At 39.4% G+C, this 27035-nt stretch overlaps 2 protein-coding genes across 2 annotated transcripts; one reads left to right on the top strand and one right to left on the bottom strand.

Moving 5' to 3' along the window:
• The first annotated feature begins 503 nt into the window (after positions 1 to 503).
• On the top strand, positions 504 to 16046 carry LOC309498726 (uncharacterized protein). The gene is made up of 13 exons (XM_082169628.1): positions 504 to 627; positions 736 to 1107; positions 1273 to 1374; positions 1692 to 1924; positions 10122 to 10300; positions 10400 to 10493; positions 10593 to 10782; positions 11789 to 11836; positions 14405 to 14478; positions 14700 to 14814; positions 15132 to 15404; positions 15543 to 15716; positions 15802 to 16046. The coding sequence occupies exons 1-13, from the start codon at positions 597 to 599 to the stop codon at positions 15945 to 15947; spliced, it is 2031 nt and encodes a 676-aa protein (XP_082025754.1). The 5' UTR covers positions 504 to 596; the 3' UTR covers positions 15948 to 16046.
• A 1068-nt stretch (positions 16047 to 17114) lies between these two features.
• LOC309498654 (uncharacterized protein) lies at positions 17115 to 23603 on the bottom strand (the record flags this gene model as incomplete). The annotated part of the gene is made up of 9 exons (XM_082169499.1): positions 17115 to 18043; positions 18129 to 18302; positions 18441 to 18713; positions 19031 to 19145; positions 19367 to 19440; positions 22009 to 22056; positions 23063 to 23252; positions 23352 to 23445; positions 23545 to 23603. The coding sequence occupies 9 exons, from the start codon at positions 23601 to 23603 to the stop codon at positions 17853 to 17855; spliced, it is 1218 nt and encodes a 405-aa protein (XP_082025625.1). The 3' UTR covers positions 17115 to 17852.
• Positions 23604 to 27035: the final 3432 nt, after the last annotated feature.

The following is a 27035-nucleotide window of genomic DNA, read 5'->3' as shown; positions in this document are numbered from 1 at the left end:
GGAGGTGCTCAGCCCTGGCAGCTTTTAGCTTTAAAGCCATTTATTTTTTATGATATTGTGATTGCATTAATGAACAAGAGCACCATTTACTTAACTTCTTAGCCTAGTAGTTATTCATATTGTATTATGTAGTTTGGTGATCTATTCTTTTTTGATTTGTTCTTCTCTTTCTCTGCAGGTTCCTTAATCCCTGTCCTTTTTAAAAAAAAACATCACCTCATTACATCGAAAAAAAGGCACTTTTAAGAGCCACATTTGTCTTGTATTTTGTTACTCTCTCTACTGTTGTATTGTGTTCTCTCTCTCAGATCATCCCGGAAACAAGCAGGTAAGATTTTTTCTACATTAATGTTTATTAAAATGTAGACTCCAGATCTAGTTTTGTATCTTGGAAAGGTATACAACATAATCACAAGTCATGGGTCTGAATTAGAATATATCTGAGGTTATTATTACGTACCTGTGCCTAGCATCAGGTAAAGTTTGTGTCATTGAGTGTAAAAAGCAACAGCTTTTTTGCTACAGCAGGTCCCAGTCACAGCCAGAGTCGAAAGACTGGTGTCTCTCATGTCAGGGCTCCGGAAACCAGTGCGGAAATGACCATTGACTTTCCTTCCGTTACTGCAGGTGTGTTATTTATTTTGACTTCACTGGTTCAAAACAGTATGTTCATTTATTATAAAATCGCCATTGTTCAATGCTACTGTTTTTAAATATTGTGCATTGTTTTAACAGAGTCCTTCCTTCAAGAGCTTAAACGCTCACTGGGTGAGGACATACATGAAGATGAAATGGCACTTCAAGCCTCAGCAGACTGGTCGACTCGAAAGAGCCTCATATCAGGGTGGTGGGAGAAAGAGAGACCCCGACTGGTCAACACCATGGTGGCTCGACAACATGCGGCAACTCGGATCTGCCAACATTGTGGAAATGGTCCAGCCGTTATCCGTTGTTGTGACTGCCGACCACACCCATTCCTCTGTGGCCAGTGTGATGTCAGGGTCCACCAAGGTCAAGTGTTCCACAACAGGGATTCGATGACACTTGCATTTTTTCATCCATTGCCTCCCACAACTTGTGTTGTGGAGAGGGTTCTAACCCAGTGTGGTAAGTTGTAGTTTTTAAGTCACATTCTTAGACTTGACTGAAAAACGAAATGCTGTTTTCTGATAGGTCGATGAAGCCGTCAAGTGCATCTTGTTTAAAATAGTTTCCAGTAAATAAATGTTATTGTTTAATTCTCATCCATGTGTTTTTTTGTTTGTTTTTAAGAGCGTCTTGTTCCTTTGGAGATGCCAGAGACAATATGCGGTTGTCTACAAGTATCATCCAGTGTCATCGCAGGACAGTCCATAGTTGTGGTTACAATGAATGGTAAGAAGAACTTTATGGGTTTGGGTGGGGGTCACTTCTGTAGAATTTTCTTTTTGATTTTCTCTGATTTTCTTTATCATGGATGGAAATCCAGAGGTGTCAATAGGTTGTGTGTTGATTAGATTGGCTGGGCCCACCTATGTGGAGGAAAACAATTAACCTTTGTTTGAATGGGGATAGTTAATTTGCCTGTCAAAATGTTTGTAGAAGTGTCCTCCTGATCCATCCTTAGTCAAATGTTCCCATATCAGTTGTCAGAATGACACAGTTTGGTCTGTCAGAATTAACTTTGTGTATATATTTCCTTCTTTTTCCAGGGCGATATGATCTCAGATTGCCTCAGATTATATGCAAAGCATGTGAAGCCACTTGGAGTCCTGGAGTGGATGACCTGATCCGTAATGACTACTGGCCTGCCACTTCTCACTATTCAACTGTGTACGCAACAGATGTCCTTTTTTCTTTTGAAGAGCTGAAGATGGCTGCACCAGGGATGTCTAGCCAAGCATTTCTTAGAATGCTGGATCAACGCACTGTTCGCTTTGGCCGTGTAAGTATTTGTGGTAATAATTGCGTAACTCCATATATAATACTATGAGGGCATGATGATGATGATGATAGTACACATGAACAGAGCCATTAGACCCTTTATAGACAACCATAAACTCATGTTCTCAAGGCCGGACTTACCATTGGGCTTGACTGGGCTCAAGCCCATGGGCCCCGCCCAATAGGGGGCCCCGCCCGTTTACGTTTGATTTTTTCAATAATATGTCAGTCATTTAATTTTTCATTTAAAGTTTGTTGATTGGTCTAGCATTGTTACCTGGCCCTGCCCTGCCATGAAAAATGTAATTTAATTAGCTAAATTAAATGTCAGTCATCTTGAGGTTTGCTGATTGGTTATTGGCAGTTACGTAGTGCCTCGTTTACTGCCGAACCGTTGAAAAAACCTGTCCGCATTAGACAGTAGCCGCGTTTCCATTACCCTTCAAATTGCGCAAATTGAAATTGCGAATTGAAAATAAGCACAATGGAAACACGTCAATTTCGCAAAAACTCCCGTTTATCGCAAAAAAGTTTTTACACTCTCATGAGGAGGTTTTTCAGGCAATTCGAAAAAGGAATATTTCGCAAAACTGCAATGGAAACCGTTTTTGCGCATTTACAGTCACCTGACTTAGAAGACGCGGTGTGTTTGAGGTCCATGTACAGCTACGCAAATAATAATAATTTTATATTATTTTATTATAACATTTAATAGGCTATATTTAGAAGAGGCTTTTATGCAAAAAAGGAACAAAGCTGAGTGTGGAGCGCGCACTGCATGACACGGAGGCGCGAGCGCGAACACTTGCATTTTCCTATCAACAGTGGAAACAACTTAAAATAGCCTAGGCTACTCTATCATTTCTTGTCATACAGAAAATAATAATACATTATTCCCATCTACTTTTATTTGTGTAAACTCACAATAACAAGAAAATGTTGTGCTTTTGTAAAATAAAATAAAACAATCAGACGCTTTCATGATCTCCGTAAACTGGAGCGCGAGAACTGAAACAAAATATAGCTTATGTAGGCTAAAGCTTGAAATGTCCACTTTAAATCGAACAAATTCGAATCGAAAGCTAATACCTTCTGATTAATCCGTATGAAAGGTGCATTTCTCTCCAAAAGCGCATCTGCTTAACAGCGGAGATGGAGATGTGATTTTAGCCAAAACAATAGTTTATTAATAATATTAATGGCTCTTCTCATTCAGCACTGCGGGAAAAACATCAATTCCATGTTCTAATTTGGCCTTAGAAAACCAGTCAAATCGACATGTTTTCCATATTAATTTGTGAATATTTTAAATGTTTAATAAAGGGGCAAAAATCTGAAAATTCGTCGATATTTACTTTTTTGCGCAGCAGTTGGTGTAGCCAGTTCAAATTAAAATTTTGGTGTTCAACTTTGCGTTTTAAAAAGACAACAACCGTTCATTTTTCGTTTTTCAATTACGGGTTAAAAAAGGAAAAACGAATGGACACAAAAGTAGCCTACATGGATCGTTTGGACAGAATACGAGACAGAGTTCTTTATTAAATTCATAAAAGAAACAATAATTAGCCTATACAATAATTAGCCTATACTGGATTCTAAATCTCAAAGAAATGCCACAATCAAAACATATGTTTTCCAGGTAAATAAGTGTTTTATTCTCATTCTGACCAAGACATTTGTGCATTGCAATAAACTTATGATCACTTTGAACTTTTTTAATCATTATGTATTTATTGGAAAAAACTTTTTCAAGCTTCAATCAGTGGTCATATAAATAAATTATTACGTTTTTTTAACATGTAACACTGTCTACGGTACCAGTCACCTTTTGAAAGTAGCTTTGCACTTCAAATAACGATTGGATCGATTATATTGTTACGCCACCAGATGGCGACAAATGACTTTAAAAAAAACATTTGTCATTGAATCGTTCATTCAGGAGATTCGTTAAAAAATGCTGATTCATCTATGAAGCAAGTGTATTTGATTGAGGAATTGAATCATTCATTCAAACCAAAGTTTTTTTTTTTTTTATATAATTCAGATTAATTAAACATTTTTAATAGACTTCAGCAATTAACATAAATTATGTTATTTTGTTTAGTTGTTTGTTCAGAATCGTGATCTCTACTTTTTATTCTCAGTTTATCCAGAATTGTGTAGCTCTAATACATAGCTTGTGTATGTATCATTTGTGTTCTATTTAAAGTAATGTATAGCCTAGAAGGCAGGGCCCGAAAGTGACTCAAGCCCAGGGGCCTCCACCAACCTAAGTCCTGCCCTGCATGTTCTCTCATCAGCAGTTTGCACTGCGACATTTATGAAAAAACAGGTCATTCTGAAGATCTCAAATTCAACTCCAATGGCTACCGACTTTGACATCTTTTCCCCAATATCATTTCCTGATCCCAGAAGTGTTCCCTTGGATTAATGGGCTAAACATTGCACAGGCTTAATTCTAAACAGTATGGAAGCCGTTGTAGCCCTCTTTGCGTATAGATTTAGACTGAATGTCAAACAATATCCGGTATGTTTAATGGCCAGGTCCCCCAAATACACCAGTGTATAGTGTATGAGTGAAGTTTACACAAGTTTACTCAGCTACCGTTCGGACGCTCTTGCTTACTGCTCCGCGCTTTGCTCTATCGCTTTTATATTTTATATTTTATCTTCTATATTTTTATAGTTTAGCTCCTTTTATCACCTAATTTTAACTTCAGCAAATCAGCACAGTGCTCAAACGACAAAGTTTGGATTACCACAAAAACGCAGAATTCTTCTACCCGACCAGCTTACATTCCGGGGAAAGGAAAACACAACTGCCTACAAGGATAAGAGAGAAAATGCCTCTTCTGGAATCTACTTGCTGCACTAACTGCCACAGACTTTTACAAAGGATTGCAGTTCTTGAAACAAAGTTATTTACGGGACCACCAAACCAGACGGAACACACAATAGAGCTTCGTCATGGACACCCTCAGCATATAGCCGGTGAGTCCCATGAAACTAGTGCTCCTCGACAGGTAGAGAAACAAGCCGATCGACTTACAAATCGATGGCACAAACAGGGAGCGAGACCCAAAGGCACTCGAGACATCAGATTGTCACGAGCCCCACATATTGCCGCAGTAGCATCCTCTACCCCAGATACAGCTCTGACAAGGATGGCAAACACTGGTCTCCCACCAACACCTATACATCTTGAGAACAGATTTGAAGTACTAATGAATGTAAATGAGGAATCCCCAAACGTGATGAATGTGATCGAACACAGACTGTATCAGCCAGTAGCTAACACTGATGCTAACTGGCGCTCAAGGTCGAGCAGACAGCGGCACTCAGCTCAGAGCACAGCCGAGCCCAGGACTCTGATAGTGGGAGACTCCATAATCAGAAACATTAGCAGCAGGGATACAACTACATGCTGCCTTTCACAAGCAACAACTTCTGATATAAACAGGGAACTTCAGAACATTCTGATGAAACATAAGACTGCAAATCGACTCATAATTCATGTGGGGAAGAATGATATTCATAAAGAGCAGTCAGAACTCCTTAAGAAGGATTTCAATGAACTTTTTGAAACACTTAAAAGACTGAAAGTTCAAACATTCATCAGTGGACCACTCCCAGCAAGAGGAACAAACAGGTTTTCTCGGCTGCTTGGGATTAATACATGGCTGCAAAAAACCTGCAATATAAAAGGAGTAAACTTCATTGACAACTTCAATCTTTTCTGGAGTCAGAGACAACTATTTCATCGGGATGGCCATCACCCAAACAAACTTGGTTCAAGAGTGTTAAAGGACAATATCGACTTCTCCCTCAATCATCCTTCTGCAGTGTGTGTCAATCTGAACGACACACACACACCTGGAAACAGTATGAATGAACACGGGACTTCACTTCAGCAACAAGATGGACATGCGGTTGACATATCACACAAGGACAATGATAACACCACTGAGCCACAACAACCTCTGCTCACGGACACAATCTCAGCTGAGCCCTGCCCACAGAGCTCACCACAGACAGACATATTAGAACTGCTCCAAGATTCAGCACCCAAGGACGACTTCCTGGAAAACAGCCAGGGAAGCCAGGACAGCATATCACAGCCTCCTATAACACCTGAGCAACAGCCCCTTTCACCAGATACTTTCTCACTCTCGCCAGCGACTCCACTCCTGTGCTTCTCACAGAAAATGGAAGAATTAGTGCATGCTGGAACCAGACTATCCCACTCTTTTGCTGCAAGCCCCCAGATACCAACCAAAAATCGTCAGGCACCTCAAACACCGAAGCCTGCGCGCCGAGCTCGCCCGCCCCCTCCTCCTGTGAGAGCTCTTCGGCCTCTTCGGCCAAAACGCCAGGGCCCACACCCTCCTCCATCTGCTCGAGGTGAACCAAAAACAACTGATACCAGCTCTCAGTGATGTGTTTTGGGTTCCTGTTATGATAACAGTAACTTTCTCAAATGTTTACAGAACAAGCGGGAACCCAGTGTGCCTGTATCTTTCTCTATTGCTGTTCTATTACAAGATAGAAAGTCTAAGGCCTTCAATAGCCGTACAGCAAACCCAACTAATCTGGTGCCTACTACATGTCAAACTAAGATTGCTGTGGGGACAAAAAGTAAGACTGTTAAGTTAGCACTTTTAAACATTCGCTCACTTAAAAATAAATCACTTCTAGTCAACGACTTAATAACCACAAACAACCTGGATTTTATGCTTCTAAATGAAACCTGGCTAGAAGACAGCTGCAGTGCAACAATCCTCAATGAAACAGCCCCTCCTAACTTTACTTTTATGAGTGTCTGCAGAGCTGTAAAGAGAGGTGGGGGTCTAGCTGCTCTTTTTAAAGATATCTATCAATGTAAGCAAATATCATTTGGGAATTACCCGTCTTTCGAATATCTGGGTACTGTGTTAAAAGGTGCTCCTCGCATTTTACTTATCATTATTTACAGGCCTCCAAAATATTCTCCAGCCTTTGCTGAGGACTTTACAGAACTGTTATCAACAATTACCTCAGAGTTTGACTGTTTTGCCATTGCTGGAGATTTTAACATTCACATAGATAATGCAGAAAACAATATGACAAAAGAAATCAAAACTGTTTTAAAAACTTTTGATCTGACTCAGCATGTACATGGACCCACACACAATCATGGACACACTCTAGATTTACTTATCAGTAAGGGTCTAAACATCTCATCGATTGTTATTAAGGATGTGGCACTGTCTGATCATTTCTGTATTTTCTTTGATATATTGATCTCTCCTGCCACTGAAGCTGGATCTGTGTCTGTCAAGAAGAGATGCTTAAATGAGAACACTAGTGTACTATTTATGAAGGCTATATCCTTAACACCAAGCATATCTGCTGACTCTGTTGATTTTCTCCTTGATTCTTTTAACTCAAAAGTTAAAAATATAATTGATGATATTGCTCCTGTTAAAGTCAGGAAGAAGAGTGGCAGACAAAAAGCACCTTGGAGAAACTCAACAGCAGTGCAACATATGAAAAGACAATGCAGAAAAGCAGAGCGCATGTGGCGGAAGACAAAACTTGTAGTCCATTATAACATATACAAAGACAGCCTGCATGCTTTCAATATGGAACTAGGCAAAGCTAGACAGACTTTCTTCTCAAATATTATAAACAGCAATTTAAACAACACACGCACTCTTTTTGCTACTGTAGAGAGACTGACAAACTCCCCAAGCCAGATTCCCAGTGAAATGCTCTCAAACAGCAAGTGCAGTGAGTTTGCTTCTTTCTTCTCTGAGAAAATCAATAATATCAGAAAGGTGATCAGCACATCCTTGAGTTGCACTGGGGTCAGACAGATCAGACCACCTGAGAAAGTAGTTACTATGTCTGACTTCAAAGAAATTGATGGCAAAATTTTGGAAGAAACCGTACAACACCTTAAAACATCAACATGCGCTCTTGACACACTTCCCACATCTTTCTTCAAAATTGTGCTAAACAGTTTAGAAGCAGATCTTCTAGAAGTGGTAAATGCCTCACTTCTCTCTGGGAGTTTTCCAAACTCCCTGAAAACTGCAGTTGTCAAGCCCCTCCTGAAAAAGAGCAATCTGGATAAGACCATATTAAGCAACTATAGACCGATCTCAAATCTTCCTTTCATAGGCAAGATCATTGAAAAAGTTGTCTTCAATCAGCTGAACAAATTCTTAAGCTCGAATGGATACTTTGACAATTTTCAATCTGGTTTCCGACCGCACCACAGCACAGAGACAGCGCTCATAAAGATAATAAACGATATTCGCTTAAATACTGATTCAGGAAAATTATCAGTGCTGGTACTACTCGACCTCAGTGCTGCATTTGACACTGTTGATCACAACATACTTCTTGACAGGCTGGAAAACTGGGTGGGGCTTTCTGGGATAGTCCTAAAATGGTTCAGGTCATACTTAGATGAGAGAGGTTATTATGTGAGTATAGGAGACCATAAGTCTGAGTGGACATCCATGACATGCGGAGTCCCTCAAGGCTCAATTCTTGCGCCACTCCTGTTCAACCTGTATATGCTCCCAATGAGCCAAATAATGAGAAATAACCAAATTGCTTACCACAGCTATGCAGACGACACACAGCTGTACTTAGCCCTATCGCCTAACGATTACAGCCCCATTGACTCCCTGTGCCGATGCATTGACGAAGTCAACAGTTGGATGTGTCAAAACTTTCTTCAATTAAACAAAGACAAAACTGAAGTTATTGCGTTTGGAAACAAAGATGAAGTTCTCAAGGTGAACGCATACCTTCACTCTAGGGGTAAAACAACTAAACATCAAGTCAGGAATCTTGGTGTGACACTAGAGTCAGACCTTAGTTTCAGTAGTCATGTCAAAGCAATAACTAAATCAGCATACTATCATCTGAAAAATATTGCAAGAATCAGATGCTTTGTTTCCAGACAAGACTTAGAGAAACTTGTGCATGCTTTCATCACCAGCAGGGTGGATTATTGTAATGGACTCCTCACTGGCCTTCCCAAAAAGACCATAAGACAGTTGCAGCTCATACAGAACGCTGCCGCCAGGATTCTGAGCAGAACCAGAAAATATGAACATATCACACCAGTCCTCAGGTCTTTACACTGGCTCCCAGTTAGATTTAGGATTGATTTTAAAGTATTATTACTGGTATATAAATCATTCAATGGCCTAGGACCTCAATACATTGCAGATATGCTCACTGAATATAAACCCAACAGATCACTCAGATCATTAGGATCATATCAGCTAGAAATACCAAGGGTTCATTCTAAACATGGTGAGTCTGCTTTTAGCTATTATGCCAGCCGCAGCTGGAACCAGCTTCCAGAAGAGATCAGATGTGCTCCTACTGTAGTCACATTCAAATCCAGACTCAAAACACATCTGTTTAGCTGTGCATTTACTGAATGAGCACTGTGCCGCTGTTCGTCCGACTGTTTGTACTGTACTGTATTTTACTCTATTTTTCTAAACTGTTTTAATTATTCTTATTTCTTTTAATTATTTTAATTTCTCCTATGTCAGCAGGGCATTTAGCCCGAAACTGTAAATGCCCACTCAGAAGGTGATAATGTGAAAGTGATTAATGTGGGTTTGAAAGTAGAACAGTATTTAAATGACGATATTAAAGTTTTCGTCTGAGAAAAAATGTGAACGCAGTGCTAAAGTGCTAAAGAAAGTGAAAAGAACGTGTGAGTAAATGAGGGAGAAAAGAAAGTTAAAGGAAAGTTGATAGATGGAAGTCGTAAGAAGATTGAAGGTTAAAAGAAGGTTGAAAGATTTAAGTCTTAAGGGAATCCTTTGAAAGAAAGATCTATAATAAATATTCTTTTTTATTTTTTAAAAGTACTGTATTTTATTTTATTTTTTCTAAACTGTTTTAATTATTCTTATTTCTTTTCATTATTTTAATTTCTTCTATGTAAAGCACTTTGAATTGCCATTGTGTATGAAATGTGCTATATAAATAAACTTGCCTTGCCTTGCCTTGCCATTGTTTATTTCCTTTGATATGTATTCTAAGGAGTGGTAACAAAGTTTGTACAAACATCCCAAAATATATCCATTTAGAACATTTTACTTCAGTGTAGTATATTGTTTAATTTGATCCGTTTTACTGTTCTCTTTTGTTCTCTTTTACTGAACTCTTCTTTGAAACAGAGCGGAAACATCACAGCAGACAGCTTCCGGAAAAGCTTCTTGGAGTGGGGAGCTGTCCGATTCGAAGTGGACAAATTATGCCAGGAGGACCACTTTGACTGCCCAGCTTGCAACCCAGACATGCTTGCAGTATCCGTTGATGGAAACCGTAAGCACTACAGATTCAAGAGTGCAGCAAGGTACTGTGTGTGCATTGACGGTCCATTACTTTGAAAGTAACTGCTGTGAATTCAAAATCATATGAATATTTAAAGTTAATATGTATCTCTTTTATTTAGATCGGAGGAAAAAGCCATCTTTGATGGCGTGTTCATCGCGAATGATGATGACGTTGCAAAATTCGTGGACTATGTCCATACCTCGACCAGTCATGTAAACTTGCACAACTTCACTATATTTACCTATAAAACACCACGTCCTACAGAGTACTTTGTTTGAACAAGTTTGGACTGTTCATCTTCCATGTTTTAGGTCTCTGGAAGAGGTGTCTGTGGAGGGCAATGGTCAGCGGCGCGTGAAACGTCTCAGAAGTCCTCAGGAAAAACAGACGAGGAGGGCCTGGAACTCGCTGTATGTCGTCATGGGGTTCTCCTTCGTGCCCTCAATATGTTCAGGGGGGAGATTTTTGCCTACCCCCTGTACCTACAAAAGCAAATGGCCTGTAAGCCAGTTAAATTTTTTGCAATGGATGTGGCATGCAAATACTGGCCTTACCTCCAGAGAGTGACAGAGAAATGCCCTGAGCTTCAGGATCTCCTCACCATTACCCCTTTTCCACCAACAAGAACCGGGTGCTGGTTCAGAGCTAGAGCTATTGCCAGTTCGGAGTTGGTTCGACTGACGAACCGGTTTGCGTATCCACCGGCCAGAGAGCCACAACAGAGCTATATCTTACGTCACTGCATACGTATCATGTTGCCCAGCAACGCTAGCGCGGCAGCGCCAAACACAAACACACCAGACTTGTTCGAGATGCATCGGCTTCTCGCAGAACGATCAGCACATGAAATCAAAGCACTGCGAAAGCGATCAAAAAGCACAAGGAGTCGTATGATCTCCAAACACTCCCGCAGCTCTGATCGGTCCACGCTGCTCCGATGCATCTCGAACAAGGCATCAACAATAATAGACGTTGCGTTACTATGGATGCTCATGGGTTTGCGAAAATAAATCGGCATCCAAACACGGCGAATCCAACGCGTTCGTGCAGCTCGCCGTAACTTACATAGACGGATATTATAATCGAGCTGCTATTAGCTCGACTAGCTGCTATTTAAAAATGGCGGTCACAAGTTTCTCTTCAGTCTTGTTGGCCACGGTAACCCCGCCCCCAGCCTCTGACGCAAGCGGTTCTTTCTTGGCTCCGTTCTAGACCCTGCAATGATTTGGTGCTACTTAAGAACCAGTTTTACTGGTTCGGAGCTGGTGCTTTGGCGGTGGAAAAACAAAGAACCGATTTGAAACTAGGCTCTGGCTCCGAACCAGCACCAGCTCTGCCTTGGTGGAAAAGGGGTAAATGAGGCCATTTCTTTCTGTTTTTCATGCCAAAGCTCATGATTTCAAATGTGAGGTAAGAAAAAATGATTGTCCATGACATTTTCTTTCCCTGAAATCCTGCATAAGATTGTTGCCACTTAGGTTTTCTTTTTTTGTTTTCTTTTCTAAAGGTAAAATGGAGTGGAGCATACCAGTAAATTTTGATCCTGATGACAATGGTGAGCCACTTTGAGCTCATGCATATATGCTGACTCTGAAAATATAAAGCTCAGAATATTCAACATAAATGGATGGATCGATTACAATACCATCATCCTATTTTATTTGATGTGAGGATAATAAGGAAGGGCAGTGCAATATTAAAAAATACACATCGATTCTTTAGAATCGCGTGGAAAGACAGTATGTCACGTTATAAAAAGGCCCTAAAAGCGGCCAGGGCTGAGCACCTCCGCAAACTAATAGAAAACAAGCAAAACAATCCAAGGTTTTTATTTAACACCGTGGCTAGACTAACAAATAAACAGACGTCACCCGAACAAAATATCCCGTTACAGTTCAGTAGTAATGATTTCATGAACTTCTTCACTGAGAAAATAGAAAGCATCAGAACCACAATTGTAAACGTTCAATCTTCAATCGCGCCTTATAATTCAGCTTCAATTATCACCCCGCAAGAACAATTACAGTGCTTTACAACTATAGAACAAAAAGAGTTAAATAAACTTATCACTTCATCTAAAACAACAACATGTTTATTAGATCCTATACCAACTAAACTACTGAAAGAAGTGTTACCTGTAGTGGAAGAGCCTCTCCTCAATATTATTAACTCGTCTTTATCTTTAGGTCATGTTCCAAGAACATTTAAACTGGCAGTTATAAAACCTCTCATTAAGAAACCACAATTAGATCATAATAATCTAGCAAATTATAGACCCATTTCAAATCTTCCATTTATGTCTAAAATATTAGAAACTGGGCTCTTTCTTGCAACAAAATGATATCTATGAAAAGTTTCAGTCTGGATTCAGACCGCATCATAGCACTGAAACTGCGCTCGTTAAAATCACAAATGATTTACTTTTAGCTTCTGACCAAGGCTGTATCTCAATACTAGTTTTACATGATCTTAGTGCTGCGTTCGATACTATAGATCACACAATACTCTTAGATCGACTACAAAATTATACTGGTGTTCAAGGACAAGCACTAAGCTGGTTCAAATCATACCTATCTGACCGCTACCATTTTGTCTATTTAAATGGAGAAAAATCGATCATAACTCCAGTAAACTATGGAGTGCCGCAGGGATCTGTATTAGGCCCTCTGTTATTTTCAATATATATGATGCCACTTGGAAATATTATAAGGAAACATGGAATTAGTTTCCATTGTTATGCTGATGACACTCAAATATATATTTCATCACGGCCGGATGAAAACGCAAAATTTTCCAAATTGACAGAGTGTGTTAAAGATATAAAAGATTGGATGACGCGTAATTTTCTTTTATTAAATCCAGACAAGACAGAGGTAATACTTATCGGTTCAAAAAACCGCCCACAAAACCTCGCACAATACAACTTTAACATCATAGGATGTCCTGTTACATTATCCTCTACAGTAAAAGACCTGGGTGTTATACTCGATTGCAACCTGTCTTTTGAAAATCATATTTCATATGTTACAAAAACAGCCTTTTTCCACCTTAGAAACATTGCTAAGCTACGTAATATGCTATCAGTTTCTGATGCAGAAAAGTTAGTTCATGCATTCATGACCTCGAGACTGGATTACTGTAATGCTTTATTAGCTGGTTGTCCTGCATCCTCAATAAACAAGCTACAGTTAGTCCAAAATGCCGCCGCTAGAGTTCTTACGAGATCAAGAAAATATGATCATATAACACCGATTTTATCATCACTGCATTGGTTACTTATAAAGTTCCGTATTAATTATAAGATATTGCTACTGACTTATAAAGCCCTAAACGGCTTAGCTCCAGTCTATTTAACGGATCTTCTATCACCCTATAATCCATCGCGCTCTTTAAGATCACTAAATTCAAGGCTTTTGGTCATACCTAGGATATCCAGAACCACCAAAGGAGGGAGAGCATTTTCACATTTGGCTCCAAAACTCTGGAATAGTCTTCCTGATACTGTTCGTTGCTCAGACTCGCTCTCCCAGTTTAAAACTAGATTAAAGTCGCATCTCTTCAGCCAGGCATTCATATAATCCCACAGTTCAAACTACAATCCGGCCTCTAGCTCATAAATGCCAGAGGAGAACTGGCCCCCGACTGAGCCTGGGTTCTCCCAAGGTTTTTTTTTTTCTCCATTAGGTCACCTGATGGAGTTTTAGGACACCATTTGGTCACTTGATGGAGTTTTTCGGTTCCTTGCCACTGTTGCCTTTGGCTTGCTCAGTTGGGGATATTTTGGGGATATTTAATTTAATTTTATCAATCAATAAATTCCTCTTGAAACAAACTTTGTTGTATTATTTTAATTTAATACTGTGAAGCTGCTTTGATACAATCTGTATTGTGAAAAGCGCTATACAAATAAACTTGACTTGACTTGACTATTTCTTCACTATCCTGTGCTATTTACCTAACCCTTTCATGGGACAGTAATCAAATGGCACAAGACAGCAGATTAATAGTTCCATAGTACTGTAAGTTATTATCTCTGAAAAGTTTGTGATTCAAGTCTGCACAGTTTCTTCTCCTACTGCTACTGGAAAGAAAGGTGATAATCTCATATTTTTTATTTTTGCAGGACGCATAGACATGCGCTGGAACCAACAAAAGTTTGACAACTTGGCTTCTACCCTTGCCCGCCGATATCGGAAGGTAAAGACACCAGTTTTCCCTTATGCAAAAATGCATAGCGATATTGTAAAATAAAATATTAAATGTTCATACCATATATATTGATAGTCCACGTATATACGAATATACTGTATATTTAATTAGTGTTGTATGTGGTTTTCTAATAGTGAAGGTACTTCACAATCCTTATCAACAATTGTCAAAGTTGTAGGCGTTTCCCTCATTGTCATTTATGTTTGAAGGCCAAAATAGCCCTGCAATGCCAGTTGCATAACCTGGAGGCCATGAAAACGGTAATGGACATCTCAGACAGTCAACTGGAGAGGTGGATCTTTGATGTCAATGAGTGGGCAGAAGGTAGGATATACTGTTTTATACTGTTTGATATGGTGCTTGATGTATCACTTCTGACTAAGCTTGGCTGCAATTCCAAAGAGGCTCATTGTAATCGTAGTCAAAGAGCACATACTCTGATTGCTGATGACGTGTGGACAAGATTATCCCCATGGGGACAATAAAGAACCTAACTATACTCAAATTTAGCTACAAGTGTAGCCTCTCAGTTACAGAGAAATATGAAAAGATTGTTGAGGCTTTATTTTGCTCATACACCAAAAATATTTTTTCATGGAATCAAGAAGCATATTTCTTATCTCTTCATTTCTTCCTCTCAGCAACAACATCCCCAAATGATGCTGATGTTGCCGCTGTTGCCAGCCCAATAGAGGAGCTGGTGGCAAGTGTTAAGAGGAGGTCCCAGCGTCTTTATAAGGACAGTGACGGATGCAAAGGACGTGCCCGAATCCGCCGAAAGATCAGGGAGGAAAAAAAAATCTTAAATTCTGTAGTGGAGAAGTATAACACCTTGGTTCCTAATGCAGAAAAACTGACATTGGACACCATTCTATCTGACGAGATTGTTTGGCCATGGCAGCTTACACACGGTGGTATGTACACAATTCCGTTGACTTTGTGAAATAGTCACATAGTAGGACAAAATCTGTCATGCCTCGATTGTAACCCCAGAAAATATTGAAATACTAATCTTAATTACAACCGACTTATGTTTCATCTATGTATTTCAGACTCTGTAGATCTAAGGACAAAGAGGAAGGCGTTCGACATTGTGATGGCAGTAAGGAGACTTGAGCAGGAGAAGAGGATTCTTATTGCAGAGATGAACAAGCATTGGAAGTCTCTTTGCACCCGTGCAGACACCCTGAAGCAGATGTCATCCCAGCTTTCTAATGTGACATCAGGTATGTATTTGTTATACTTGGCATACATTACAATGTTTCTGAATGTTTCTGATTAATAAAGGCTCAATGTGTTTTAACATGTAAGGTGAGACGTGGGGCCTGCTTCAAGATGGTATCCGAGGTCTACAGAGCTTGACGATGAAGAACAAGGAAGCAAGCAACAGCCTTGCAAAGCATGCAAAGAAATGTTATGTTTATGTTAACATTTGTTTATGTTGTTTTTTATTGTAAGTATATGTCGGATGTATGATAAAATAATATGTTAAGTTTTATGTGTGAAGTATTTGAACTCAAGGCAAATATCCCTCTGGGGACAATAAAGGAGGCTATCGCCTGCAAAATGGGCTTCATGATTATATGTAAAAATGTAAACGTTGTCGTAGGACTATAGCAAGCACATCATTGGAAAGGTCTCAAACCTCAACAGTAACATATGTCAGTCTGAAGAGGATACAATACTCCTGGTTTGAATTATTGACCTCTGCTCTGAACCTTGAACCCAGTACATGTTTGTACAGGCTTGTCATTTAGCAACAGAATGTGCTACACACATAGGACCAGCTCTTATAGAAAGCTCTGGACCTTAGCTGTCATGCAGATATGGTCTCCAATGTTTAACCACTGTCAAATGTGGTAATAAGCTATTTTGACTTATTTAACGATTCAATTTTTAAAATCTGATGAGACCAGTGTGTTCCCCATCCCCCCCAAAAACAGGGTATATCCAAAATTCTACACTGCCAACTTCTACTTATGAGAAATATACCAATATATTTTGAAACTACAACTTCAACTAGAGACACCCACAGAACACAGTTACAAAGCTAGTGTTACTTGTAGTTCTTCCGGGCTGGGTGGGTGGACTTGTTCGACGACTCTGTTTTTCTGCTGTCTGCTGTGAATGGGCTTCAACTACACTCGAAAAGTTCAAAACTGAGCAAAGTGTTGTTGCTGGTGACAAAACCACTGATTAAATATGTACATTGAAGCTATACTGGCGTTAAAGACCCCCTGACCTGCATTGAGGGATATGGGATTCATATGTGACCCGCTCAGCCCACATTGTAGTGTTCTGTCTGACTGCATACTGTAATGTTTCACCAATAATAATACTGAAATGACATAATTAAAATAATGTAATGAATACCATGATAACATCTAAATAAATGTTGATAGATGTAGCATTATAGTTCTAAAAATATCAATAAACAAAGCAATCCAGCTTCCCTGGCAATAAGACAGAAATAATAACATTAAAGAAATACATATAAACCATATGATCTCATGAATAAATGTTATCTGTGTATCCATGTAAGATGTATCTAGGAGATGGAGGAAACTGTCATGATGAAATGTCTTCTTCCCCCTAGTATAAACACTGTACTTAAGACGACACACCACATTTTAGGCATTTATTAGCTTATACAAAAACAACACACATAGCTCAGACACATAACAAAAATCACAAATGCAAAAAGTGAAGAGCATGTCGAGTGATTACAAAGGCCTGGTAGGGACTGACCCTGTGATACATGATGGGCCGCTATGGAGTGATTTGCAGTGGTGGTAGTGCAAAAGTAAACATTGCAGGGATTTAATCAGTGCAAAGCTGTGCATGTTTAATATGACTATGGAAAAAAAGAGTGTAATAGTATTGCTTAACAAAAACAATACAAAGAAGATCAAATAAATAGAACAACAGAAACTTAAATATATTTATAAAAAAAAAAAAAAAAAGATTATACAAGCCAACAGGGGTAAATGTTGGGACCACAGCCCAGAATGTGTAGAGGGGCTAATGTAGCCTGTAAGACAGTGAAATGGATAGTGGATACTAGACAATAGACAAAGTGATGTGATGGTTGGCGCAGGGTGAGACTCATGCTGAAAAGTCCATTTCTCCCCTAACCTTTTCTGTGACATTGAGTTGCTGGTTTGCCCTGGGGACAAATGACCTCCTCGTTTTTGAGCATGACAGAAGACTGCTACTGCAAATTATCCTCAGTTTGTTAAATGATTAACCTCAGCTCCATGCCAAACACAGAGCCAGCTTTCCTTACCAACCTGTCCCAGCGGCCCTCTTCTTAATGCTGCCTCCCCAGCACACAACCGCATAAAAAAGGACTCTGGCCATGTTTAGTCTTGCTCAGAGTCACTGCTGGTATGGTACTCCTCAGAATCACTATCGAAGTTAATTTCGGTTTCAGTCAGAACTTGAACATAACATTTCTTTGCATGCTTTGCCAGGCTGTTGCTTGCTTCCTTGTTCTTCATCGTCAAGCTCTGTAGACCTCGGATACCATCTTGAAGCAGGCCCCACGTCTCACCTTACATGTTAAAACACATTGAGCCTTTATTAATCAGAAACATTCAGAAACATTGTAATGTATGCCAAGTATAACAAATACATACCTGATGTCACATTAGAAAGCTGGGATGACATCTGCTTCAGGGTGTCTGCACGGGTGCAAAGAGACTTCCAATGCTTGTTCATCTCTGCAATAAGAATCCTCTTCTCCTGCTCAAGTCTCCTTACTGCCATCACAATGTCGAACGCCTTCCTCTTTGTCCTTAGATCTACAGAGTCTGAAATACATAGATGAAACATAAGTCGGTTGTAATTAAGATTAGTATTTCAATATTTTCTGGGGTTACAATCGAGGCATGACAGATTTTGTCCTACTATGTGACTATTTCACAAAGTCAACGGAATTGTGTACATACCACCGTGTGTAAGCTGCCATGGCCAAACAATCTCGTCAGATAGAATGGTGTCCAATGTCAGTTTTTCTGCATTAGGAACCAAGGTGTTATACTTCTCCACTACAGAATTTAAGATTTTTTTTTCCTCCCTGATCTTTCGGCGGATTCGGGCACGTCCTTTGCATCCGTCACTGTCCTTATAAAGACGCTGGGACCTCCTCTTAACACTTGCCACCAGCTCCTCTATTGGGCTGGCAACAGCGGCAACATCAGCATCATTTGGGGATGTTGTTGCTGAGAGGAAGAAATGAAGAGATAAGAAATATGCTTCTTGATTCCATGAAAAAATATTTTTGGTGTATGAGCAAAATAAAGCCTCAACAATCTTTTCATATTTCTCTGTAACTGAGAGGCTACACTTGTAGCTAAATTTGAGTATAGTTAGGTTCTTTATTGTCCCCATGGGGATAATCTTGTCCACACGTCATCAGCAATCAGAGTATGTGCTCTTTGACTACGATTACAATGAGCCTCTTTGGAATTGCAGCCAAGCTTAGTCAGAAGTGATACATCAAGCACCATATCAAACAGTATAAAACAGTATATCCTACCTTCTGCCCACTCATTGACATCAAAGATCCACCTCTCCAGTTGACTGTCTGAGATGTCCATTACCGTTTTCATGGCCTCCAGGTTATGCAACTGGCATTGCAGGGCTATTTTGGCCTTCAAACATAAATGACAATGAGGGAAACGCCTACAACTTTGACAATTGTTGATAAGGATTGTGAAGTACCTTCACTATTAGAAAACCACATACAACACTAATTAAATATACAGTATATTCGTATATACGTGGACTATCAATATATATGGTATGAACATTTAATATTTTATTTTACAATATCGCTATGCATTTTTGCATAAGGGAAAACTGGTGTCTTTACCTTCCGATATCGGCGGGCAAGGGTAGAAGCCAAGTTGTCAAACTTTTGTTGGTTCCAGCGCATGTCTATGCGTCCTGCAAAAATAAAAAATATGAGATTATCACCTTTCTTTCCAGTAGCAGTAGGAGAAGAAACTGTGCAGACTTGAATCACAAACTTTTCAGAGATAATAACTTACAGTACTATGGAACTATTAATCTGCTGTCTTGTGCCATTTGATTACTGTCCCATGAAAGGGTTAGGTAAATAGCACAGGATAGTGAAGAAATAGTCAAGTCAAGTCAAGTTTATTTGTATAGCGCTTTTCACAATACAGATTGTATCAAAGCAGCTTCACAGTATTAAATTAAAATAATACAACAAAGTTTGTTTCAAGAGGAATTTATTGATTGATAAAATTAAATTAAATATCCCCAAAATATCCCCAACTGAGCAAGCCAAAGGCAACAGTGGCAAGGAACCGAAAAACTCCATCAAGTGACCAAATGGTGTCCTAAAACTCCATCAGGTGACCTAATGGAGAAAAAAAAAAACCTTGGGAGAACCCAGGCTCAGTCGGGGGCCAGTTCTCCTCTGGCATTTATGAGCTAGAGGCCGGATTGTAGTTTGAACTGTGGGATTATATGAATGCCTGGCTGAAGAGATGCGACTTTAATCTAGTTTTAAACTGGGAGAGCGAGTCTGAGCAACGAACAGTATCAGGAAGACTATTCCAGAGTTTTGGAGCCAAATGTGAAAATGCTCTCCCTCCTTTGGTGGTTCTGGATATCCTAGGTATGACCAAAAGCCTTGAATTTAGTGATCTTAAAGAGCGCGATGGATTATAGGGTGATAGAAGATCCGTTAAATAGACTGGAGCTAAGCCGTTTAGGGCTTTATAAGTCAGTAGCAATATCTTATAATTAATACGGAACTTTATAAGTAACCAATGCAGTGATGATAAAATCGGTGTTATATGATCATATTTTCTTGATCTCGTAAGAACTCTAGCGGCGGCATTTTGGACTAACTGTAGCTTGTTTATTGAGGATGCAGGACAACCAGCTAATAAAGCATTACAGTAATCCAGTCTCGAGGTCATGAATGCATGAACTAACTTTTCTGCATCAGAAACTGATAGCATATTACGTAGCTTAGCAATGTTTCTAAGGTGGAAAAAGGCTGTTTTTGTAACATATGAAATATGATTTTCAAAAGACAGGTTGCAATCGAGTATAACACCCAGGTCTTTTACTGTAGAGGATAATGTAACAGGACATCCTATGATGTTAAAGTTGTATTGTGCGAGGTTTTGTGGGCGGTTTTTTGAACCGATAAGTATTACCTCTGTCTTGTCTGGATTTAATAAAAGAAAATTACGCGTCATCCAATCTTTTATATCTTTAACACACTCTGTCAATTTGGAAAATTTTGCGTTTTCATCCGGCCGTGATGAAATATATATTTGAGTGTCATCAGCATAACAATGGAAACTAATTCCATGTTTCCTTATAATATTTCCAAGTGGCATCATATATATTGAAAATAACAGAGGGCCTAATACAGATCCCTGCGGCACTCCATAGTTTACTGGAGTTATGATCGATTTTTCTCCATTTAAATAGACAAAATGGTAGCGGTCAGATAGGTATGATTTGAACCAGCTTAGTGCTTGTCCTTGAACACCAGTATAATTTTGTAGTCGATCTAAGAGTATTGTGTGATCTATAGTATCGAACGCAGCACTAAGATCATGTAAAACTAGTATTGAGATACAGCCTTGGTCAGAAGCTAAAAGTAAATCATTTGTGATTTTAACGAGCGCAGTTTCAGTGCTATGATGCGGTCTGAATCCAGACTGAAACTTTTCATAGATATCATTTTGTTGCAAGAAAGAGCCCAGTTTCTAATATTTTAGACATAAATGGAAGATTTGAAATGGGTCTATAATTTGCTAGATTATTATGATCTAATTGTGGTTTCTTAATGAGAGGTTTTATAACTGCCAGTTTAAATGTTCTTGGAACATGACCTAAAGATAAAGACGAGTTAATAATATTGAGGAGAGGCTCTTCCACTACAGGTAACACTTCTTTCAGTAGTTTAGTTGGTATAGGATCTAATAAACATGTTGTTGTTTTAGATGAAGTGATAAGTTTATTTAACTCTTTTTGTTCTATAGTTGTAAAGCACTGTAATTGTTCTTGCGGGGTGATAATTGAAGCTGAATTATAAGGCGCGATTGAAGATTGAACGTTTACAATTGTGGTTCTGATGCTTTCTATTTTCTCAGTGAAGAAGTTCATGAAATCATTACTACTGAACTGTAACGGGATATTTTGTTCGGGTGACGTCTGTTTATTTGTTAGTCTAGCCACGGTGTTAAATAAAAACCTTGGATTGTTTTGCTTGTTTTCTATTAGTTTGCGGAGGTGCTCAGCCCTGGCCGCTTTTAGGGCCTTTTTATAACGTGACATACTGTCTTTCCACGCGATTCTAAAGAATCGATGTGTATTTTTTAATATTGCACTGCCCTTCCTTATTATCCTCACATCAAATAAAATAGGATGATGGTATTGTAATCGATCCATCCATTTATGTTGAATATTCTGAGCTTTATATTTTCAGAGTCAGCATATATGCATGAGCTCAAAGTGGCTCACCATTGTCATCAGGATCAAAATTTACTGGTATGCTCCACTCCATTTTACCTTTAGAAAAGAAAACAAAAAAAGAAAACCTAAGTGGCAACAATCTTATGCAGGATTTCAGGGAAAGAAAATGTCATGGACAATCATTTTTTCTTACCTCACATTTGAAATCATGAGCTTTGGCATGAAAAACAGAAAGAAATGGCCTCATTTACCCCTTTTCCACCAAGGCAGAGCTGGTGCTGGTTCGGAGCCAGAGCCTAGTTTCAAATCGGTTCTTTGTTTTTCCACCGCCAAAGCACCAGCTCCGAACCAGTAAAACTGGTTCTTAAGTAGCACCAAATCATTGCAGGGTCTAGAACGGAGCCAAGAAAGAACCGCTTGCGTCAGAGGCTGGGGGCGGGGTTACCGTGGCCAACAAGACTGAAGAGAAACTTGTGACCGCCATTTTTAAATAGCAGCTAGTCGAGCTAATAGCAGCTCGATTATAATATCCGTCTATGTAAGTTACGGCGAGCTGCACGAACGCGTTGGATTCGCCGTGTTTGGATGCCGATTTATTTTCGCAAACCCATGAGCATCCATAGTAACGCAACGTCTATTATTGTTGATGCCTTGTTCGAGATGCATCGGAGCAGCGTGGACCGATCAGAGCTGCGGGAGTGTTTGGAGATCATACGACTCCTTGTGCTTTTTGATCGCTTTCGCAGTGCTTTGATTTCATGTGCTGATCGTTCTGCGAGAAGCCGATGCATCTCGAACAAGTCTGGTGTGTTTGTGTTTGGCGCTGCCGCGCTAGCGTTGCTGGGCAACATGATACGTATGCAGTGACGTAAGATATAGCTCTGTTGTGGCTCTCTGGCCGGTGGATACGCAAACCGGTTCGTCAGTCGAACCAACTCCGAACTGGCAATAGCTCTAGCTCTGAACCAGCACCCGGTTCTTGTTGGTGGAAAAGGGGTAATGGTGAGGAGATCCTGAAGCTCAGGGCATTTCTCTGTCACTCTCTGGAGGTAAGGCCAGTATTTGCATGCCACATCCATTGCAAAAAATGTAACTGGCTTACAGGCCATTTGCTTTTGTAGGTACAGGGGGTAGGCAAAAATCTCCCCCCTGAACATATTGAGGGCACGAAGGAGAACCCCATGACGACATACAGCGAGTTCCAGGCCCTCCTCGTCTGTTTTTCCTGAGGACTTCTGAGACGTTTCACGCGCCGCTGACCATTGCCCTCCACAGACACCTCTTCCAGAGACCTAAAACATGGAAGATGAACAGTCCAAACTTGTTCAAACAAAGTACTCTGTAGGACGTGGTGTTTTATAGGTAAATATAGTGAAGTTGTGCAAGTTTACATGACTGGTCGAGGTATGGACATAGTCCACGAATTTTGCAACGTCATCATCATTCGCGATGAACACGCCATCAAAGATGGCTTTTTCCTCCGATCTAAATAAAAGAGATACATATTAACTTTAAATATTCATATGATTTTGAATTCACAGCAGTTACTTTCAAAGTAATGGACCGTCAATGCACACACAGTACCTTGCTGCACTCTTGAATCTGTAGTGCTTACGGTTTCCATCAACGGATACTGCAAGCATGTCTGGGTTGCAAGCTGGGCAGTCAAAGTGGTCCTCCTGGCATAATTTGTCCACTTCGAATCGGACAGCTCCCCACTCCAAGAAGCTTTTCCGGAAGCTGTCTGCTGTGATGTTTCCGCTCTGTTTCAAAGAAGAGTTCAGTAAAAGAGAACAAAAGAGAACAGTAAAACGGATCAAATTAAACAATATACTACACTGAAGTAAAATGTTCTAAATGGATATATTTTGGGATGTTTGTACAAACTTTGTTACCACTCCTTAGAATACATATCAAAGGAAATAAACAATGGCAAGGCAAGGCAAGGCAAGTTTATTTATATAGCACATTTCATACACAATGGCAATTCAAAGTGCTTTACATAGAAGAAATTAAAATAATGAAAAGAAATAAGAATAATTAAAACAGTTTAGAAAAAATAAAATAAAATACAGTACTTTTAAAAAATAAAAAAGAATATTTATTATAGATCTTTCTTTCAAAGGATTCCCTTAAGACTTAAATCTTTCAACCTTCTTTTAACCTTCAATCTTCTTACGACTTCCATCTATCAACTTTCCTTTAACTTTCTTTTCTCCCTCATTTACTCACACGTTCTTTTCACTTTCTTTAGCACTTTAGCACTGCGTTCACATTTTTTCTCAGACGAAAACTTTAATATCGTCATTTAAATACTGTTCTACTTTCAAACCCACATTAATCACTTTCACATTATCACCTTCTGAGTGGGCATTTACAGTTTCGGGCTAAATGCCCTGCTGACATAGGAGAAATTAAAATAATTAAAAGAAATAAGAATAATTAAAACAGTTTAGAAAAATAGAGTAAAATACAGTACAGTACAAACAGTCGGACGAACAGCGGCACAGTGCTCATTCAGTAAATGCACAGCTAAACAGATGTGTTTTGAGTCTGGATTTGAATGTGACTACAGTAGGAGCACATCTGATCTCTTCTGGAAGCTGGTTCCAGCTGCGGCTGGCATAATAGCTAAAAGCAGACTCACCATGTTTAGAATGAACCCTTGGTATTTCTAGCTGATATGATCCTAATGATCTGAGTGATCTGTTGGGTTTATATTCAGTGAGCATATCTGCAATGTATTGAGGTCCTAGGCCATTGAATGATTTATATACCAGTAATAATACTTTAAAATCAATCCTAAATCTAACTGGGAGCCAGTGTAAAGACCTGAGGACTGGTGTGATATGTTCATATTTTCTGGTTCTGCTCAGAATCCTGGCGGCAGCGTTCTGTATGAGCTGCAACTGTCTTATGGTCTTTTTGGGAAGGCCAGTGAGGAGTCCATTACAATAATCCACCCTGCTGGTGATGAAAGCATGCACAAGTTTCTCTAAGTCTTGTCTGGAAACAAAGCATCTGATTCTTGCAATATTTTTCAGATGATAGTATGCTGATTTAGTTATTGCTTTGACATGACTACTGAAACTAAGGTCTGACTCTAGTGTCACACCAAGATTCCTGACTTGATGTTTAGTTGTTTTACCCCTAGAGTGAAGGTATGCGTTCACCTTGAGAACTTCATCTTTGTTTCCAAACGCAATAACTTCAGTTTTGTCTTTGTTTAATTGAAGAAAGTTTTGACACATCCAACTGTTGACTTCGTCAATGCATCGGCACAGGGAGTCAATGGGGCTGTAATCATTAGGCGATAGGGCTAAGTACAGCTGTGTGTCGTCTGCATAGCTGTGGTAAGCAATTTGGTTATTTCTCATTATTTGGCTCATTGGGAGCATATACAGGTTGAACAGGAGTGGCGCAAGAATTGAGCCTTGAGGGACTCCGCATGTCATGGATGTCCACTCAGACTTATGGTCTCCTATACTCACATAATAACCTCTCTCATCTAAGTATGACCTGAACCATTTTAGGACTATCCCAGAAAGCCCCACCCAGTTTTCCAGCCTGTCAAGAAGTATGTTGTGATCAACAGTGTCAAATGCAGCACTGAGGTCGAGTAGTACCAGCACTGATAATTTTCCTGAATCAGTATTTAAGCGAATATCGTTTATTATCTTTATGAGCGCTGTCTCTGTGCTGTGGTGCGGTCGGAAACCAGATTGAAAATTGTCAAAGTATCCATTCGAGCTTAAGAATTTGTTCAGCTGATTGAAGACAACTTTTTCAATGATCTTGCCTATGAAAGGAAGATTTGAGATCGGTCTATAGTTGCTTAATATGGTCTTATCCAGATTGCTCTTTTTCAGGAGGGGCTTGACAACTGCAGTTTTCAGGGAGTTTGGAAAACTCCCAGAGAGAAGTGAGGCATTTACCACTTCTAGAAGATCTGCTTCTAAACTGTTTAGCACAATTTTGAAGAAAGATGTGGGAAGTGTGTCAAGAGCGCATGTTGATGTTTTAAGGTGTTGTACGGTTTCTTCCAAAATTTTGCCATCAATTTCTTTGAAGTCAGACATAGTAACTACTTTCTCAGGTGGTCTGATCTGTCTGACCCCAGTGCAACTCAAGGATGTGCTGATCACCTTTCTGATATTATTGATTTTCTCAGAGAAGAAAGAAGCAAACTCACTGCACTTGCTGTTTGAGAGCATTTCACTGGGAATCTGGCTTGGGGAGTTTGTCAGTCTCTCTACAGTAGCAAAAAGAGTGCGTGTGTTGTTTAAATTGCTGTTTATAATATTTGAGAAGAAAGTCTGTCTAGCTTTGCCTAGTTCCATATTGAAAGCATGCAGGCTGTCTTTGTATATGTTATAATGGACTACAAGTTTTGTCTTCCGCCACATGCGCTCTGCTTTTCTGCATTGTCTTTTCATATGTTGCACTGCTGTTGAGTTTCTCCAAGGTGCTTTTTGTCTGCCACTCTTCTTCCTGACTTTAACAGGAGCAATATCATCAATTATATTTTTAACTTTTGAGTTAAAAGAATCAAGGAGAAAATCAACAGAGTCAGCAGATATGCTTGGTGTTAAGGATATAGCCTTCATAAATAGTACACTAGTGTTCTCATTTAAGCATCTCTTCTTGACAGACACAGATCCAGCTTCAGTGGCAGGAGAGATCAATATATCAAAGAAAATACAGAAATGATCAGACAGTGCCACATCCTTAATAACAATCGATGAGATGTTTAGACCCTTACTGATAAGTAAATCTAGAGTGTGTCCATGATTGTGTGTGGGTCCATGTACATGCTGAGTCAGATCAAAAGTTTTTAAAACAGTTTTGATTTCTTTTGTCATATTGTTTTCTGCATTATCTATGTGAATGTTAAAATCTCCAGCAATGGCAAAACAGTCAAACTCTGAGGTAATTGTTGATAACAGTTCTGTAAAGTCCTCAGCAAAGGCTGGAGAATATTTTGGAGGCCTGTAAATAATGATAAGTAAAATGCGAGGAGCACCTTTTAACACAGTACCCAGATATTCGAAAGACGGGTAATTCCCAAATGATAT

The sequence above is a fragment of the Leuciscus leuciscus genome (genome assembly GCF_965113295.1).
Source record: "Leuciscus leuciscus genome assembly, chromosome: 1".
Classification (NCBI taxonomy): Eukaryota; Metazoa; Chordata; class Actinopteri; order Cypriniformes; family Leuciscidae; genus Leuciscus; species Leuciscus leuciscus.
Note: the sequence above shows the minus strand (reverse complement) of the source record. Positions and strands in the feature narration are given on the sequence as shown.

What these genes read in the sequence shown, in the direction of transcription:
- LOC309498726 (XM_082169628.1), top strand. Translation starts at nt 597, where the DNA reads ATGACCATTGACTTTCCTTCCGTTACTGCAG. An exon ending in TCCATACCTCGACCAGTCAT is followed by an intron (nt 10,494 to 10,592) that starts GTAAACTTGCAC and finishes TCCATGTTTTAG; the next exon opens with GTCTCTGGAAGAGGTGTCTG. An exon ending in TTTTGATCCTGATGACAATG is followed by an intron (nt 11,837 to 14,404) that starts GTGAGCCACTTT and finishes TTATTTTTGCAG; the next exon opens with GACGCATAGACATGCGCTGG.